At 39.5% G+C, this 19111-nt stretch overlaps 1 protein-coding gene across 1 annotated transcript in view; it reads right to left on the bottom strand.

The window, feature by feature from the left end:
- Positions 1–19111, bottom strand: part of cdh22 (cadherin 22) — a gene marked incomplete at both ends in the record, with an annotated part of 74453 nt that overhangs the window by 11814 nt on the left and 43528 nt on the right. Inside the window, 2 exons of the mRNA XM_080025915.1 lie at positions 478–595; positions 14723–14844. Of these exons, the coding sequence (XP_079882041.1) occupies positions 478–595; positions 14723–14844 (240 nt within the window). The remainder of the gene's footprint in view (positions 1–477; positions 596–14722; positions 14845–19111) is intronic.

Raw genomic sequence — 19111 nt, 5'->3', positions numbered from 1 at the left:
GGAATTCATTTAAAAAAAAGTTTGTTGCAGTCGTCAAATAAACTCATGAACTGTCACATTTTGAAAACGAAAAACATCTTCCACCTAAATGGTAGGGTAAAGGTAGGTGAGAGGCTAACAATTATTCATGGGAATGTTGACACATTTTGTGGAGCTGCAGTCGACTTTTTAAATCGACTCAATATTGCTTTAATATCTACATTTTGCACAATGTCCTCAGGCATTTCACCAACATCTCACAATGCCCTCCATCTTCACATCTCTTGCTGTTCCATTTCATAAGCTTAATCACAATCTTAAACATTTGTCTGCCAGGCAGAGTTATACTGCACCTGTGAGGCTGTCAAATGTGCACACCCACTCACACAAAATATCACAACCGTTTCTTACAGACCGTTACACCCCCAACGTAAAATGATGTGAATACTGCTATTACCATGACTAAAAACGACTCACAGACGACCTTTGCCCTCTCACCTTTGACATCCCATAGAGTGAAGTGACGATTGCTGGAGGCTTCGGGGGCCAAGGTGAAGTAGAAGCGATGTCCAGTTTGCGGCTCGTCTCGATCCACCACGCTGATGGTGTGTATCAGCTATAGGAAGAGAGAGAGAGAGAAGCAACCCAAACAGAAAAGGAAATAAAATGACAAAAAAAAAGAGGTTAGATTTTCTACTCAGATCCACTCAACGGGAACAAGAAAAACTAACGCAAAAAGCACTTTACATTTCAAACGCCTCTTTCATGAGGTAGGGAGTAAGGTGGAGTGAGTATACTTGAATGCAACAGACGCAGAAGGCTACCTAAGTGCAGTTCAAATGGGTTACACTCACAAAGCGGTAAAACTTATTTCTACAGAAAGTCATCACAGGAGTATACTGTATATACACCTGTGTTTCATCAAAAGCCTCACAAAAAAGCTTTTTTTGAAAATGTGCAGAGGAACAGATTGAAAGAAACAAACTCTGTGTGGGTGCAGTCCTCTTATCTCACGCAATACTGATCCGCATTAAAAGATAAAATTCAACTATGATCCAATTTTGAATTCCGTGTTGACACAAAAAGGTGAGATAGGATTCACTGTGAGCTGACCAGACATAAATAAAATAAAACAAACACCACATAGATCAATTAACATTAACAGAGGCTTCTCAGTGACAATTCATCTTTGTCTCATCCTATCAATCAGCCACTAGTGTCAAACCACTAACTCATAAATTATTTTTCCACATCACATCCATCCGGTCTACATATTTCTTATTAATTTGATTTCCCTCCCCCTTTGTTTACTGCATACTCTTAATAAAAAAACTAAAAAAAAAACTATGCTCCACAATGTAGCTGACTGAGGTACAGCATACAAGTTGAGGACAACATTCAGTGACACAAATGTGTTTTAAAAATAGATTGAATGTCAAAATTAGACAGTAAACCAACAGCGTAAAACTAAATCAGTTCGTTAGCACCTCTATACCTCAATAATTCACGTAATTTCCCATTTGCTAAATCTGTATAAAAAAATGTGAACTTTTTTAAACTTCCATTTTTATATGGATTAATATATATATATATATATATATATATATATATATATATATAGAAATATAGAGAGATATGAGAGAGGTAAAATCTTCTCATCGAACGTTCTGCCAGTAAACGAGCAAATGCATGTAGTGTACTATTGGAACAATTCCTTTAAAAGAGAAGTAACTGATATTTTGTGTTAATATAGGGGAAGGTGGGGTGATTTGTGCATTTTGGAAGTTGCAAAACCCCTTGTTTCTAGAAAACCGTGGAAGAAATTGGAAATGTGACCACATATTTAAGAAGAGCCATCCATTTGACTCATCCTGTAAAGAAGGGAGACACAAGGAATAAGATATAAGCACATTTAAGCTCAAAAAACTGTGTTTTGCCTTTCAAAGTAAAATTTCCATGATCAAGGTTTTTTGATTATTGTGTCTGAACAATTATAGACACGTTTGAAAACATTTGACACATGTTTTAGTGCTTTGGTATGCTACACTTTGAGTCTATATAGTTAGCACAATGTCAACCCTAAATTGCTGCATCATGCCTATTATCCAAAATTCTGGGGATGGGGTGATTTGTGCGCAAGGGCCTGGGTGAGTTATAAGTAAGTAAGTAAGTAAAATGTATTTATAAAAGCACATTTATGACAGTCTGCACTGTCCAAAGTGCTGTACATAGTGCATTCAGTAGGTAAACAATGAAGGTAAAATAACAATAACCAAAATAAAAGACGTAAAGCCCATACATCCACATAAACACAGATAGTAGTGCAGAGGTAAGTAAGTAGTGCAGAGGTTAATGGGGAGGAAACACCAGGGTGTACATATGGGTTTTGAGCCTTGATTTAAAGGCAGTAATGTAGGGGGAATCACATTTGTCAGGTGGCAGTTGGTTCCACAAGCACGGAGCAACTAGTGCAAAGTACATTTCTGAGAGTTGTGCCAGTGGCATGGCTGTATACGCTGGTCACCAAAAGAAAGTGATTGTCTACAGTAGCTCAGAAGAGAGTGACATCTCAATTCCACTTAACGACACCACTGATGAGAGTTCAGATGGCCAGAAAGATGATGATGGTGACTTTGTCATTGTGACACAATGACGCACAAATCACCCCACTACGTGGGGTGATTTGTGCGACAAGACAACTTTTTTTCCGAAAGCTATATTTCTTAAACAGTTTATTCCAGATCCAAAGTTTTTATTGCCAGGGATGCACAACATCCTGAAATATATGTACATATTTGAGTTGGAGACTTAACTGTCAAGGCCTCACTTTAAAATCACTTTGAGTAAAAAGTTGCACAAATCACCCCACCTTCCCCTACGTGTTAAATCACTCCATATTCATAAAGCAATCACTTTAACAGTATGCACAGTTCATATCACAGGTCTCCCAGTCATTCAGCTTTGCAGTAATTGCCAGATAATATTTTGAGTATACCGCTCGTTTTTATGCAATCAGGAGACAGAGCGCTACTGCAGTCACTGACAGGAAGTTAGCTAAGAGGACCATATCGCTTACTTCTCCTTTAAGGTCAATTTTGAACTACGAAAAAGAACATGCAACTTTACAAATAACAGTAGCATATTGCCTTAAAATAATTAATAATAAATAAATAATAATTAAAAAAAAACAATTAAAAATGTATATACAGTACATATGCATGGACTGCTGTTGTGTTGTCTATCAGAGGATACAGCAGACACCAAGCGCAGATGGTAAATGCCATTTTGCCAATAACACAATAATTGTTTTCATCCTGGTTTACAGAGAAACAAATGAACAGCGCCACAATCTTCCTGGATGCTCAGTGTCTCTATCCATGGCGTTACTGTCATTGTACACAGTCAGCTGCTCTCACTATTACTATGTTACATTAAGGGCTCTCTTGGCCACATATGTTTTACTCTAAACGTAAACGATTCTACATTCCTTCGTAACCAACACTCTTCAATGAATTGCATTAGGGGGAATCAGAACCCAGTGGATCAGGGGGTTCATCGCAAATTTTTTTTACATTTGAGTTTTTTGGAAAAGTGACTGAGAGAGGCACATCCACCACTGACTTTGAGATGATGACACACCCAAAATGACCTTTGATTTCGACGTCCACATTTTAAATTTTTCCTCAATAAATATATAATGTTATCATTTATTGTCTCTGACAGAATGCCCTGTTGTTAATAGAGACAAGTCTTATCTTGCTGTTACACCCTCGCCCCCCACACACACACACACACACACACACACACACACACACACACACACACACACACACACACACACACACACACACACACACACACACACACACACACACACACACACACACACACACACACACACACACACACACAGGTGAACTGCTCAAAGCTAGTGTTAGACATCGGCAGAGACACACATGACAAACAACCCCCAGCACTACTATTACGGGAGGCATTTCTCAGAATGATTAAAGTGGGGTTGTTCGACGGCCGTAATTCCTGTCTGTTCGCACAAAAGCTTCGGGTACCAGATAAGATCGAGGGGAAATGTATCAAAGCATTACTCAGCCGCTACATTCAGGTCTCCTCCCTAAGAGGCAGAGTACTTATACAATGTTAACCACATGGCTTTTGTGTGCTGGACTGAACCCTTCCTATGTCTACTGTATCTTTTGGCTTCCACCTCTCTGCCTGCTCTCTCTATTCATCATTCTTGATTTTTTCCCCCCTCTGATCCTGTGTTATTTGCATTTATCTCTTATAAAGTATCTCTCTATATACTGTATCTGTGTCCCTCATTTTATCGTCCACCTGCAAATTGATTCATTGGAACAATAATGCCGTAGATGTAATCCACATCTTTCTCGAGCATAAATACATCCGCTTTATTGTGTGATTTTTAAGCTTGCGCATGCGGCCCCGTCTGTGCGAGACAGACCCATTCTTTTATTGCACCGCACACACAACTCTGAGTTATGAGCGTCGCGAGCAGCGGTGGCTATAGGCATTGCTGTGACTAAGCTACTGACGAGCACACTTCCGGGGCCACAATTGAACCTTCACAATAAACAAGCTCCTCAGCATTGACATTGACTCACAGACACAGAACAGGCTTAGTCATAGCAGCGGCTCAGGGAGGCTGTTTGGGATGATGTGGCTTAACGTTTTTGTAATTACAAAACGCCACGGCGTGATTTCAGGGAAAATCACACGGTTCTTCTTGGCGCCCTGCAGAAAAAAATATGCACTCGAGAAAAAAAACGCACCGAAAGACATGGAAATGAACTGTGACTAACTGCCTGTATATTCTCACAAAAAGTGATTTTTAAAGAGAAAAATAATATTTCATGCCATCTCAAATCTTTCACGTGATCCGGATTGCTATTGTTTCAGCTGCATGGCTTATATTGCTTTTGAGAGAGAGAGAGAGAGAGAGAGAGAGAGAGAGAGAGAGAGAGGCTCTAATTTGAATAGGATTGGCTCAATATGTTGTTGGGCCTTATGCATTATGTTATACTGCAGAAGGAAAATGAGGTCTGTGAAATTTGTAATGCTGTGCACATAACATGTCTTTCCAGCCAGACCTAGTGTTCATACTGGATGGATTGCATTGCACGGGTAAAATGTATCCTGCTAATGTTTCCCAAGTGGATGGTCTAGAATAACCAGGTTTGACAACTAAATCAGGATTATGGTAGTATATATTCGCCAAGGGTGAGGAGCCAAATACACCAGCTGTCTATAATGTGCATCAAAGCACCTGCATATATCCTTTTAACCGGCAGCTGTTGTCACATTGACGGGTCAGGATACGCCACTGACCTGTCTCCCAGCACTGAGGTGCAGCAGTACTCCGCACTTGTATCATATTCTCTATCTTGTTTGACACATCCCTGACTGCCTTGATTTCCAATGTTTGCATGATGTGCCATTGTGTTCTATGGATGTCAGAGGACATAGTGAGGTTTAGATAATCATCACACTATTGGATTTTGGACCACATAAAGTCGCCCTAGTAATTTATACACACACACAAATCAGATTTGGGCCACTTTTGACTGCAGTCTGAATGCAGCCTAACTCACATTACTTATATTATGCCATGCAGTCATGCACAATTCTTAACGAAATAAGATTATTTTATATTACATTCTTGGCTGGTCAGACAGCTGTAATATAAAACAACTTTATAAAAACAAAAGAGCAAAGTGTACACTTAAAAAAAATTATATAGCCTATATATTTCCATTTGTTCCTGAATGAAGGAGGGGAGCAGCTAAAGACACTGCAAAGTGCGCTGAGATTTTTTATTAGTTCCTAGTAGGAGTCAACTATTTAGAATCTGCAACTTTATCTGTTCACATAGATACATTCAGAAGCATTGAGCAGAAGAAAAGACCATTGAGCATCCAGTCAATCAACTAGTCATCTATGAAGAATACAACTAATACTGTATTATGCCAACACAGGCCTGATCTTCACTTATTTCCAGTATGGATACTAAATTAAACACCGGGCAAAGAGAAGAAACTTATAGCATTTTTTTTTTAAATCAGCCGATGGAAGGATACCCTAAATTATTTTGAAGTCACAGCAGTGAGATGACTTAGTAAGAGAGCCATGATCTGCGTGTTGTGACTGCAGGGGGACTATCTGCTGAGAAAGAGAGAGAGAGAGAGAGAGAGAGAGAGAGAGAGAGAGAGAGAGAGAGTGAGAGACAGAGAGAGAGAGAAGCGAGAGAGGGAAATGATTGGGAGAGCGAGCGTGTGGGAGTTTATCGAGCAGCTAGCGAAGCTCCCTCAAGCACAATCACCTAATTAGATTGCTATCTAGCGGTCCCCTCTCCTGACCCCCTTAAATCTCCCGCGTCTATGGGAAGCTGGAAGGGGAGACTTTTCCAAAAGTACATCCCATCTGCAACAAGAGGTGTCTGGAAAGGTCAAGGTTGTGAGAGGGAGAGGGCTGCTTTCTCATTCACAGCAGAAGTCAACAATTTCATGACGGCAGCAGCGGTTTGAAGGTAATGAATAACTAAACACACTGCTATTTAGAATAGGCTACGAGAGTCTCATCCCTGAACCCGAGAAATGAACTGTAAGCGCCGGAGCTGTTTTCTTCAAACACGTCTCTTATTATCGGTGTAGAGCTTCCCCACGGCGACCAGTGGAACAATACCATGTCTCAATCTATTCCCCTGAGCGTGATTCAATTTCAGAGTGCCAGCATGGCTGTTTTGATATTTTTTGGGGCCACGGTGTCAAAAGAAAAAGCAAAAGCTAAGTTTTTGAGCACATAGGTGTATATACAGTATAGCCTGTCCGGTTGACCATAGCTATTGGGTCGAGAGAATAGTCAAAGACGGATTCCTTTCTTTAAAGGCTCAACTTTTACAGACTAAATGTAATTCAAATGCTGGAATTATTATTTAATACAACTTCTCTCAACACTGATGTTAATAGGGTAAATCAAAATAAAATAGGTTGGAATATTGGACTCATGACTCTGTAATCTGCTGGTTTGCCCGATTATTACACGTTTGGATTTAAGAGACATTTGGTTAGTAGAACAGACTCCATCTGTCTGACAAAGCTGAGTAAAAACATGTCTGGGTATTTTCTTGTAGGTGTTTGCTTCTTATTACATGCTTCTTTTGTACCTCTCAGGTGCGCCACTCGTGTTATTTTTAGTATCCGTTCAGTACGTGAATGTAGTGAGTACATGTTGCACTCACATGTATGATATGTGATTCCAGACAGACCTAACATTTAGCTGCTTCAAAGCCGCTCTCCCAGGGTTTGGAGGTTGGAGGTTGTGAGGTGAGCCGTTGTATTGACCTGCTCAGCCAGCTGTGAGTCGGCAGGGCAGAGCTGACAGGCCTGTATTACCCCGGGCCATACTTAGTATTTGGCTTTCCACATCCAGCCTCTTTTGTACACACTTGGCCACTATATGATATCTGTCCCTATGCATTCAGTCAGATAAATACCACCAGGCATAGATTGGGTTTATGTGTTCACTTGCATTATTGTTATGTTATCCACTGCTGGATGTTCACACTGTAGTTTAACTGCAACTCATATGAAAACCTTCAAGGCCTCCTTAAAACAAATTGGGTGTTTTCTTAAGTGATATGAATGGCACTAAAATTGCTCCACAGTTGGCTTTATTAATGTTAATGTGGTGTTAAAAAATGTAGTTGCAGTAAGTGGATCAAATATTTGCTTTTTATGGAATCACATAACACTTTGGATTTTGGATTTTATCCAAAGTGAGTTGAAATAGCTGGAACAGCAGGAGATGTGAACAATTTTCCTCTGAGATTGACTCAAAGTGTATAACAGTAAACATTACAGTTCTAAGGCATAAATGATTCTGTTGCAGTTGTATCAAGAGCAGAATATAAAAGCTACAGACACAGGACTTGTGTTCCCATCTTGGGCAAGCAAATCTTTTGTCGTGTATCTAAAAGAGGGGGGCCCCAGGGATTTTGGGTCCCATGAAAATATATCACACTGGGCTCCATCACCACAGGCTAGCACTTTGCAGTCTTACAACTCTCTTGTACTCCACTACATACGGTGCGATGTTTACAGACAGAGAGCTGTGAAAATATAATGCTATACAATCATCCATGAAACATTCTGCATACAGTGGAATTCACTGTCTGATGCAAGACTGAGTCCACTCTTAAAAGGCTCAACTTATAGACTAAATGTAATTTGAATGGTACAATTATTTTATTAAATCTTATCTAAAAAGTTAATGAATCAATTAAAATAAATGTTCTTGAACATACATTACGCTCTTCAATTCAAATAAATCATCATTAGCATCTATAGAATGATGTCACAAAGAAAATAACGAAGTCAGCAGCAAATTCTTAAACTACATGTACATAGCCAACTGGAAAATACGCAGCTATAAAAGAGGACATTATATTGGATTAGAACACATGTGTCAAACTCAAGGCCCGCGACACATTTTGATCTGGCCCGCGAATCAATTTGGCCGATTTGAATCAATTCTGAAAAAAATAAAAATATATATATATATTTTTTTTTCTTCTTCATGGAGCCTGTGCCATATCCGCACGTCGCATACGCTCCCAACTGTTAGGAAACTTACGTGGCTTACAGCTAGGAATGTCTGCTGAAAGTTCTACAGCTCAGGATTTTAAGCCATGAATTGATGAACTTGCATCTAAGAAGAGCTGTCAGTTTTCTGAGGGCTGTAAATAGGCCAATATATGTGGCCAAATAGCATGCTAATATTGATGATTGATTGTGTCAAGTGTCTAAGGCAGTGGTGTCAAACATCCGGCCCGCGACTTGTAGAGCACACATTTCTGAGCATTTAAAAAAAAAAGTAAGTTAAATTAAAATTGAATTAAATTGGGAAAAACGTATTCCAAAACAACAAATAACCTCTGTATTTAAAAATAAATCAAAACAGTAGAAGTTGCACTTTTATTTAATTGTATTTTGTACTGTCTGCATGTTTGCACAAAATGTGTCCCTGTACATATAGTAAACAAAATTGGACAACTGTAAGGTCAGTGCCTGTTGTATTTGTGTATTCAAATTAACAGTTGTTTATTTCATTAGTGCGTATTGGCATCTTTGAGCAAAATACCCCCAAAATGTTTGTGCTCCGCGCCGCACCTCCTATTCCCATGGCCAGCAGCAACCTTTACTAAGACATTTCTTGGGGGCTACAGAGATTCCTTGTGATCCGTGATAATGTAGGTTACATATGTAGGCTGAGTTATAAAGCATATAACTGAAAAACAAAGCTAAAGATTTGGATTTGACATATGTACGTTATTTTGCCATTATTTTACTGGTCCGGCCCACTTGAGATCAGAGAGGCTGTATGTGGCCCTCGAACCAAAATGAGTTTGACACCCCTGGATTAGAACATGGAAATGGAAATGAAAAGGCTAGACAGAGGCTCTTGAATGAGGGTCAAATGGTCACCAAATCAATAGGGTCTCTTCCACTTGGGCGCTTATTTGCGCCTAACAAATGCTGCTGATGCTTTAGACTGCCTACAGCATCCAATACAGATAGTTTTTTTTTGTTTCATATAAGGGTTAAGGTGAAAGCATAGAAGTTCAAAGTTGAGTATGCGTGTAGTGTGCTGCAGAAAGGGGCCGTTTGAGACAGTTTGAGGCCCACGGCAAAAAAAACAGTAGGACGCCGTCTCTGCCCTGATTCATGCAGTGATTGCTAAAGAGGCAACATCTAGTTTCCACTAAGATCCCAATTAAAAACCAAATAAATAAATATAATCTAACTGACCTGAAGTAACCAAATCAAACTGAATATAAAATGCTCATTATTTTTAGTGTAAAAACCACTTGCTTTGTCTTTCCCTCTCTTAACATTGACCCGCATCTGACCCCTGGACAGTAAATGGAAGGTGAAAAGCTATTTAACACTTTGTGTCATGGCCCTGGCTTGAACTGTGTCCCCGAGCAAAATCTGCTTAGCCTTTGTCAACCTTTTATTTATTTATTTCTGAGCCATCCCTCCCCCCTTCTCCCTAGACAAACATTCTCCCTCTAAACACAAACAAAATGGGTTGTGTCGCCAACACTTAAATGGGATCAAAGCCGACCGCAGTTAAAAGGCTTAGGTTAATCTGATTTTCTCTGCGGTTCCACCCAAAGCTAGACCTGAGCCAGGGAGCTGACATTCGGCGAACAAGACCGGGTGATAACAACGGCACACACAACAGGAGACAATAGAGAATGCTCCTCATTAGCTTAATAAGCCGGGGGTTGAGCTGACATGTTAAGAGTTTGACAGTAAAGGCTGTGTGTGTGTGTGTGTGTGTGTGTGTACAGCATGTGCGTAGGTGTTTGCATGCATGTCTTGTGGCATTGTAGCACAAGTCTATGCAGAGAACTAAGCAATGATGATTGTGTTTTATCATATGACTTAAAGTAAACAGAAAAAGCAAACATATTCAGCTGAGACGAACAGATGGACAGTTGGACTGGCAGTCAGCCATAACAAAAGGGTCAAATTGATGCATTAATGGCTATGTGTGGAAAGGTTACTTTGTCCAAAGATGGGAGGTGAGTCCTAACAACTTCCTTTTGAAACTGGCTTTTGTCCCCACAAAACAATCAATACCCGCAAACCCACAAATGCACGTAGACAACAGTAAGACATGACTTGTCCTGACCTCTTTTTGAACAGAAAGGACACGTGTAACAACAGTAAGTAATAACAAGATGGGATGCGGCCAGGGATTTGTGGCCCCATTTAAAGACATCACAATGTGTCCCCAACGGCTGGGCAATTGCTACAACCACAACTCCAGAACCCAAGTGACCCATTCAAAGCTTTAAACAATTCATTTGCAGGCTTTCAATTCCAATGTACTGTAGTGCAATACTTACTGTACAATTGTTACAGACAGTGAGCTGTGACAACATAACTGCGTGAAGACATGCGAGCAATGTTCTGCATACAGTATAATTCCCCTATTTGATATACATCAGATAACCCTCTATAGGACATGTACATAGGACATTTAACACTTGATGTCCCTTTATTACAGACTCAGTCACTCAATGCTTCAACTGTCTAATTTGGAAAAACTAATTCTTAATACAGACGCTTTACAGCAGCATGCTCTGTGTTGTTCCAATGATAATATATTAAAACGATAAAATAATGATTACTTGTTGTAAATAGCCATCAAGTCCCACTATTAATGCATTATTATAGATTATAAAGATTATAAAGCTTGGGATGTTACTGATTTTTCCAATGGAGACATGGAACTGAAAGACCACCCTCGAGTACAAAAGTGTTGAATCTCAAGCAAAGCATTTTGAATGAAGGCTCATTTGATAAATGAACCGGTGTTGTGATTGCTCTCCCTAATTCTGCCAGTTAAGCAGGCATGCAGCAGAGGTTGGACAGATGCTGAATAAAGTGATAATAACCCCTTTCTACTTTTAGATTTCCTCTTCACAGGGTCAGGAGGACTATGTGGTGCTGGGGGAAAAAGGACGAGTGGCTTGCTAGTGTTTGCCGTCTACTCCAGGTGAAAGAAAAATGGACTTAATTATTCCTATTTCCGAGAGCTGCTCCCCAGTCGGATCTTTCAAAATTGATAAACAACATTCCAGAGAGCTGAAACAAAATTGAAGCTAATTTTAAAAGCCCAAAGAAAATGTATAAAAAAAACTGTTGGCTGATGCTTATATCCCTAGGCTCCTCCTTTGGCAGCTTATTTTACTGAGTAAATAAGTGCCTCTTAGGAAGCAGGAGACATCAAAGTGCCTCAGCATATCAAGCAACAGCCCTCTGCTTCAATAGAAAATAGAATTTCTGACCTCTGAATGTAAACTGTAAGGTAGGAGAACACCATAGAACACAATAGGAAATCTTACAAAAGTGTAAGTTCAAGAGACCTGCTTTCAGATAATGAGACAACTAGTATTCTGTACTATTATTGGTCTTGTTCCACGCAAATACGTGTTAAACATGGTTCTGTGCAAGGTTGGAAACATTGGCCATAATTGGTTGCAAGAATAGTTTTGAAATGTTCATGGAAGATTTTCTTTGAACGCCTACAACATTGGCTTTATAAAGTGTTGATTCAACTTCCTTTGTATGATAGAGTCAAAGCATGGCTATATGGCATGTATTAATATGATTGCACCTTCATCAGTATATCCTGCTTGTTTATATGCTTGCGGGTGTGTGTGTGTGTGAGAATTTGTGGCAGAGAGCCACTCTTTGCTGCAGAGGCAGAATGAGGGGCAGAAAATATGCATCCATTTATCAATTGCATTCATAAAGGCAATGTGACATCATCTGGTCATCTCTGCCTCTTGACATTCCACAAAGAACGACATCATGTAGGTATTTCTTCATATGACACAAATAAATAAAATAAATACACAGGGCAAGTGCTAGCTTGAATATCAGATGTGGCCAAATTGCCCTGATCGGACAGTAGCCAAACAACTCAATTACCTCTCAAGAAACCAAAGGGTTTTAGGCGAGGGCAGAGTGCCAGCATCTCTGATCATTACCGTAAATCAAAATTTCCCTTATTGACTGGGAGAAATTCAGCAGCATTAAGCCCACTTGTATTTTTTTGTTTGTGTTCAACCTCGTTTATCGTGTCATTACCTTAACTTTTTATTGGTCTCCCTTCAATGGAGAAGTAAACGTATGATATGAGCAATTCATAAGTCAGTTGATTTACTCCTGCATTTCTCTTTCTGAGTTGGAAGGCCACCACTTGAGAGGCTCTCTATTACGGAAGAGGATTAGGGCCACACATTAAAAAAAAGTCTATACTTGCCCTTAATCAGAGAGAAAACCATGCTACCAGAGTACCAGCTCTCAGCATAATCATCCACAGCGTCTTTACAGACCCCAAAACATTGTCAATTTTTCAAGGGTAATGATGAAATGATGGACAAGAGTTAGTGGAAACTAGTTTTTTACATTATTCTGAAAATAACATGGAGGAGATCATTGTTTCCCCCATGCCATTTGTCACCCTCAAGGCTGAACATGAGTGCTATGACCCAAGGCTAACATATCTCCATTCAATCTAGGCAGCCGATTCAGACAGAGCTCTCAATAACATCATACGCAAATAGAATCTTTAGAAGCGAGACAAAAAACTGAGATTGAAAAATTTCGAATAAAGCTGATACAATGTAATATTCTCTTGCGTGTACCTTGTACCTTTGAATCCCTTTATATGGTTCGTAATGACATTGTGGAATATTTCACTGCCTTTCTCTCTAATGAGAGCAGTAAAAGCCCTTTTCCTTTCACAATGCTGGGAGCCAGCGATGATCTTTTTGCTGGAAGACTAATCATCTCGGTGTGATTAGGAGCTGAAGGTTAATGTGGGCTCATGTGGACTGGAGAGGGAGCGAGGTGGGAGTGAGGGAGATCAGACCAGACAATGTTCTAGAATGGTGCAGGCGGGCTGCAGTGCAAAGGCACATGGGGGCTATAAGTGGTTAAGAGTCTGTGGATCAAGGGGAGGAGAGGCCTGAGCCTCATTACACATGTAAATGCAGCTTCCAGCATGGAGGCCCCGCTTTAAAGCCTTGCCTTTTTAATTATTCCTTTGCTAGGCACATGGTAATTGGGTCTAACTCAGCCCCAGGCCTGTTGACTATGTAGGGAAGAATAAAACACCCTAATGACTTTGTCCATTTTTAATGGTGATCAGTGGGGAGACCTGGCCTGATATTGGATAGGAAATAACCACGGTATTGCCTTGTGTCTGAATTTTTCAAACAGACCCCTACTGTTTCATTGGTGCCGGGTAATGATGCACATAACAATCTTTGGTGAGTTTCAATTTGTCACCTGTTTGCCATTTAGGAATTTATGTAAATCTATGCTAACTGCAGTATCACGTTTTGTGTGACACGGGCTAAGTAGAATTAAATTTGTCTGGCTACCGCTTTTATAACAATGGAAATAATTTATGATCGATGTCAAAAAGAGCTTGTGTTGTGGCATGCAGAAGACTTTGTGTCAGGCAGAATATATGTGCAAACTGTGTATCCATTCTAATGTGAATCCCCCAAAATGTACCTTTACTTTGATTAAAAAACCGCAATGCTGACATAGAGAGACAATAATAAAGTCTGTGAGATATGAATCCCGCTAACTCATATTCATCTATAGCAAGAAAATACCAATAAGACATCAAAAAGGTGTTAAGTAGAGTTATCACACACTGTTGAAATCTTAGCATATATCAAATTAACTCACAGAACTCAGTATCAGACACCTTCACCAATGTGTCTGTCTAACAATATTTTATAATAAAGATGGAAATCACAATCGTGAACTGCTTCCATTCTTTCTGCCCGAGTGACTCAATTAAGATAAACCAGCTTCAACAACACGTCTTTATTAAGAATATAAATATTTGTTTATGACTTTAATGTCAATTGCTTTGTTCTGTGTATTTGTACTGAAATGATACCTCATATAATGCATTCATTGATCTCAATCATTTTCAACACTGACGGAATGGCGGTTCAATCTGTGATGCCAAATGGACAACATCCCCCTTTAGCTTGTTTGTCAGCAAACCTCATTAAGTATTTTTGTTTTCATGCATGTACAGATTGCATTTTAAAAGGTAAGAAATACATTTAAAATGACCAGATTTGACTTTTGAATCTGAAGCTTACCTGGCCTGGTTTGGAGTCTTCACATATAGAGGCTTCGTATGGTGTGGCCAGCTCAGGAGGATTGTCGTTTACATCCAGAATCCGAATACACACTGCGGAGTGTGACGCCATGGTGTGGTTATCTAAAGGAGAAGGGCAAAGAACAACACATCTTAGCAGTGTGAACAGGTGTTTCAGATAAGTCTCTGCAAAGATATTCCAGGTGCATTTGCAACAACCAAATATTGAGTGGCAGACAGGTAACAACTGCAACGCCATGACACCAATGCATGACAATTGAAAAGAATGAGGTTATGATCCTAGATTGAGTGTTTTTCCGAAACAGGCTTCCTTCATAGTTTTCAGTTGTCCTTCTGGTGTGCATCCAAGGCTTCAGATGTGCATTTTGCATGAATCAAAAAACCTATCTACATAGAAAGCACATTTTTGGCTTTGAATTGTTGTTCACTCATGTGCTTAACTACAGGGATTGCATGTGCTAGGCTGCAAATATGTAACTGACCCGTGCAGCAATTGGCTGGCATTGACATTGACAGAGAGCTGAAGATGCTGCTGACATGCTGATTTAGCCATGTGAGGAGGGTGTAGACAAGGATGAGAGTACATGGGCTAGAGCGTTGTCTTGTCTCCTATCAGTATGAGTGAGGCAAGACTCAAGAGATAAATGCAATTTTCTTCAACAGAGCCGGCGGTTGCTTTGGCATTGTGTCTAAGCGTTTTGATCTAATGTCTCCACAAATGAGTCCCATTACTTGAGAAACACTTTCTGGCACCGGTGAGTGACGTGTAAATGGTACCAAAGATGCCATTGTTGTCTCTAGGTTCTCAGTCTGAGGGCACGAGGCACATCTCAGCACGACGATAATGACAAATAAATGCTTTTGACAAAATTGCCAAAGCCGTAATTTTATTTCTCATGCCATTTCCAACTAGATAAAACTAGAGGAATAAAAGTACAATGCTACAAGCTCAAGACGCTTTACTTAATGGGCCAGGATGTAAACGTGGGAGTAGGGAAGATTATGTAATTAGTACAATCAAAACCCACTCCAAATTAGCTCTACTTCTCCTTGAATCTTAATTCCCATTCTTAATCATACGATAATGTCTGATGGAGTTTCCATTTTACTCGTAAAACACTATTTACAGTACAGAAGGGAGCCAGAGGCACCTCTCGCGCGCACACAGTAAGTGTGTGTGTGTGTGTGTGTGTGTGTGTGTGTGTGTGTGTGTGTGTGTGTGTGTGTGTGTGTGTGTGTGTGTGTGTGTGCGTGTGTGTGTGTGTGGGGCATGTTAGAGAGAGAAAAAGAAAGAGAAATGGAGGGGGGGGGGTTTATCTCTGCGCTAATTGAGTGATCTGGTTGCTCCAAGTGTTAATCTGGATCCCCTGGTTAATTAAAGTACATTGCTTATGAATAAATCAGTATACACAGCTGCTACTACCGAGTGCAAGCAGGCACCCCACAGAAATGCAACAACATGCAACCAACTGACAGTCAGTAACCTAATGATGGAAAAACACACACACTCCTGGCAGTAAAGAGCTCCACTGAACAGATGTCATTTGTTGTAATGATATGAATACAGAGGATGATGAATTGCACTTAAGTGGACTCACTCTTAAGATTGAGTACCCTCACCATATGAAATTACTGATGTGTTGATGATGTTTATGTAACAACTAAATTGATTAAATGAGTTGTATCTATTGCATTGACTGGTAGACCTCACAATACGTTTTCCTACTGTAGATTACAATATGTAATTTAAATGAAAAACAATACACAATTGCAGAATGTTACTTGTTAGGAAAAACTGAACATTTCTAGTTTTAGTTTATATTAATGCTGATGTTAATGACAATTGCCATTTGGTTTTCTGCTGGTCCAGGAAACAGGTTTTGATTGATTGATTTATATTTATTTCGTCCATGGATGTCTTCCAACAAAACTCATTTCAACATTCTCACATGTACAATCCATAAAACCATGACGAAAAGGAGGCAGGGTGAAGAATATCTTATATTTCCTGCCCCCTCAAAACAAAACAAACTAAAAAAAACACTCTACATGTCAACTCATGTCAGTGCATGATGATAATAAATGAAACAAAATAGAAACCAAAACATCAATCTGAAACTGATTCCAAAACAAAGCAAACCATGATCACAACCATCAATATATAAAGCATCAATTTCTATAAGTGCTCATACAAATTCATTGTTTTCTCTTTAAATAGTTTTTTAAACTGAAATATATTTGTACATTGCTGTAGTTCACGTTGCAGAGAATTCCATACTTTCGCTCCTACCACTGAAGTACACATTTGTTTTGCTGTTGTCCTTGCAACTTGATGCTTAAAGTGTCCTTTTCTTCTTCCTTCATTTTCTATAAGGATAAACAGATTTTGAAGATTTGCTGGCAGTACTTTATTTTTCGCTTTAAACATAACAATAAGTGTCTGTAATTCGACCAATTCTTTAAATTTCAAAAGTTTAGAGTGAAAAAATAAGATATTTGTGTGCTCTCTATAACCAGTTTTAAATATAATTCTTATTATTCTCTTTTGTAGCAGATAGAGTGACTTTGTGTTGCTTTGGTATGTGTTTCCCCACACCTCCACACAGTAGCTGGTGTAGGGCAACACTAGCGCACAATACAGGGTTCTCAATGCCTTATAATCTAACACATATTTTACTTTATTTAATACAACAGTACTCTTAGATATGTGAGATATGTGGTTTCCACGTCAACCCTTCATCTAGGAGCACACCCAAAAACCTAATTTCCTTTCAATGATTGTTCCTGTTATAAATAGTACAGTACTTTCATCTTTTTTTCTATTACCGAAAAGCATGAACTTCGTTTTCTTTAAATTTAAAGATAGTCTATTAATATCAAACCATTCCTTCAGTTTGACCATTTCTTGTTCCATACTTTTTACTAATTAATTTAAATCATTTCCAGAGAGGTAAAAGTTTGTATCATCTGCGAATAGAACAAAATTCAGTAACTTAGATACATCACAGATGTCATTAATGTAAAGTATAAATAATATCGGTCCTAAAACTGAACCTTGCGGTATCCCACATAGAATTTGCATATTATTGGAATGGATTTGTTATCGTTATACTGAACATACTGTTGTCTTTTGTTCAAATAACTAATAATAATAATTAGTGGTGGGCCGTTATCGGCGTTAACGTGCTGCGTTAACGCAAGACTCTTATCGGCGATAAAAAAAATATCGCCGTTAATCTCTTATTCCACCTCCTGTTCGGCTCAGGGAGCCAGTCATTTGTACAGTTCAGCTTAGACTCGGCCGTAATGCTGCTGCACACGCACACACACACACACACACACGCACACACACACGCACACACACACACACACACTCACACACACACACACACAGACACACACGCTGCATGTCAGAGACGAGGGGCGAAGCTTCTCTCACACACCCGCCGCGCTCTCTCTCTCCATCACTTGCCCACACAATCGGGTATTGGAACGCAGGGTGGGTGTGTGTGGCCACCGGTCGCCACGTGACTATAAGTTTCCAAGTTTTAAACACTTCTATCTCTTCAACGTCAACGTCACCGTACCCGAATCCTAAATATCCCCATAGCAGACGCTATATTTCATCGGGGGGAAAACTTTGTTTTGCGCCACAGTTCGACTCGGCCGTAATGCTGCTGCACACACACACACAGACACAGACACAGGCACACGCTGCATGGCAGAGACGAGGGGCGCTACCAAAAAGACGAGAGGAGCGGTTGGAGCAGTTGGAGAGTTTAGAGACACATGCGCGCACATTTATTTACATAAAATCGCAATCGCAGTCACTTGTGCAGTTATGTAAAATGTTTCACTAAGGAAAATGACAGAAAAAGTAACGCACAGTGACTTTGATGAGTAACTTCAATCTGATTACTGGTTTGGAGATAGTAACGCGTTAGATTACTCGTTACTGAAAAAAGAGGTCCGATGCCGGTAACGCGTTACTATGTAACATCTTGTTGAACATTATTTATTTTCATCACCAATTATCATAGTAGAACAGCTTCCTCAAGCAGTTTGTGATGCATGTTGGAAACAGGAGATGAGCCCCTGGTCTGATGCGCCACCTGGCTTGAGAAACACGTTCTCAAAGACTTACTTTGAGTCATTATTTAGGAGCACACACATATTATGAATGAATTCAAATGAGACATTTTAATCTAGATTAATCTAGATTAATTCAAAAATTAATCTAGATTAATCTAGATTAAAAAAATTAATCTATGCCCACCTCTAATAATAATCCAATACTATTCCTCTCACACCATATGATTGTAGTTTTGATAGCAAAATTGAATGATCTATTGTATCGAATGCTTTCTTT

This window comes from Ammodytes marinus (assembly GCF_949987685.1).
Source record: "Ammodytes marinus genome assembly, chromosome: 4".
Lineage (NCBI taxonomy): Eukaryota > Metazoa > Chordata > Actinopteri > Uranoscopiformes > Ammodytidae > Ammodytes > Ammodytes marinus.
This window is presented reverse-complemented; position numbering and strand designations above follow the sequence as displayed.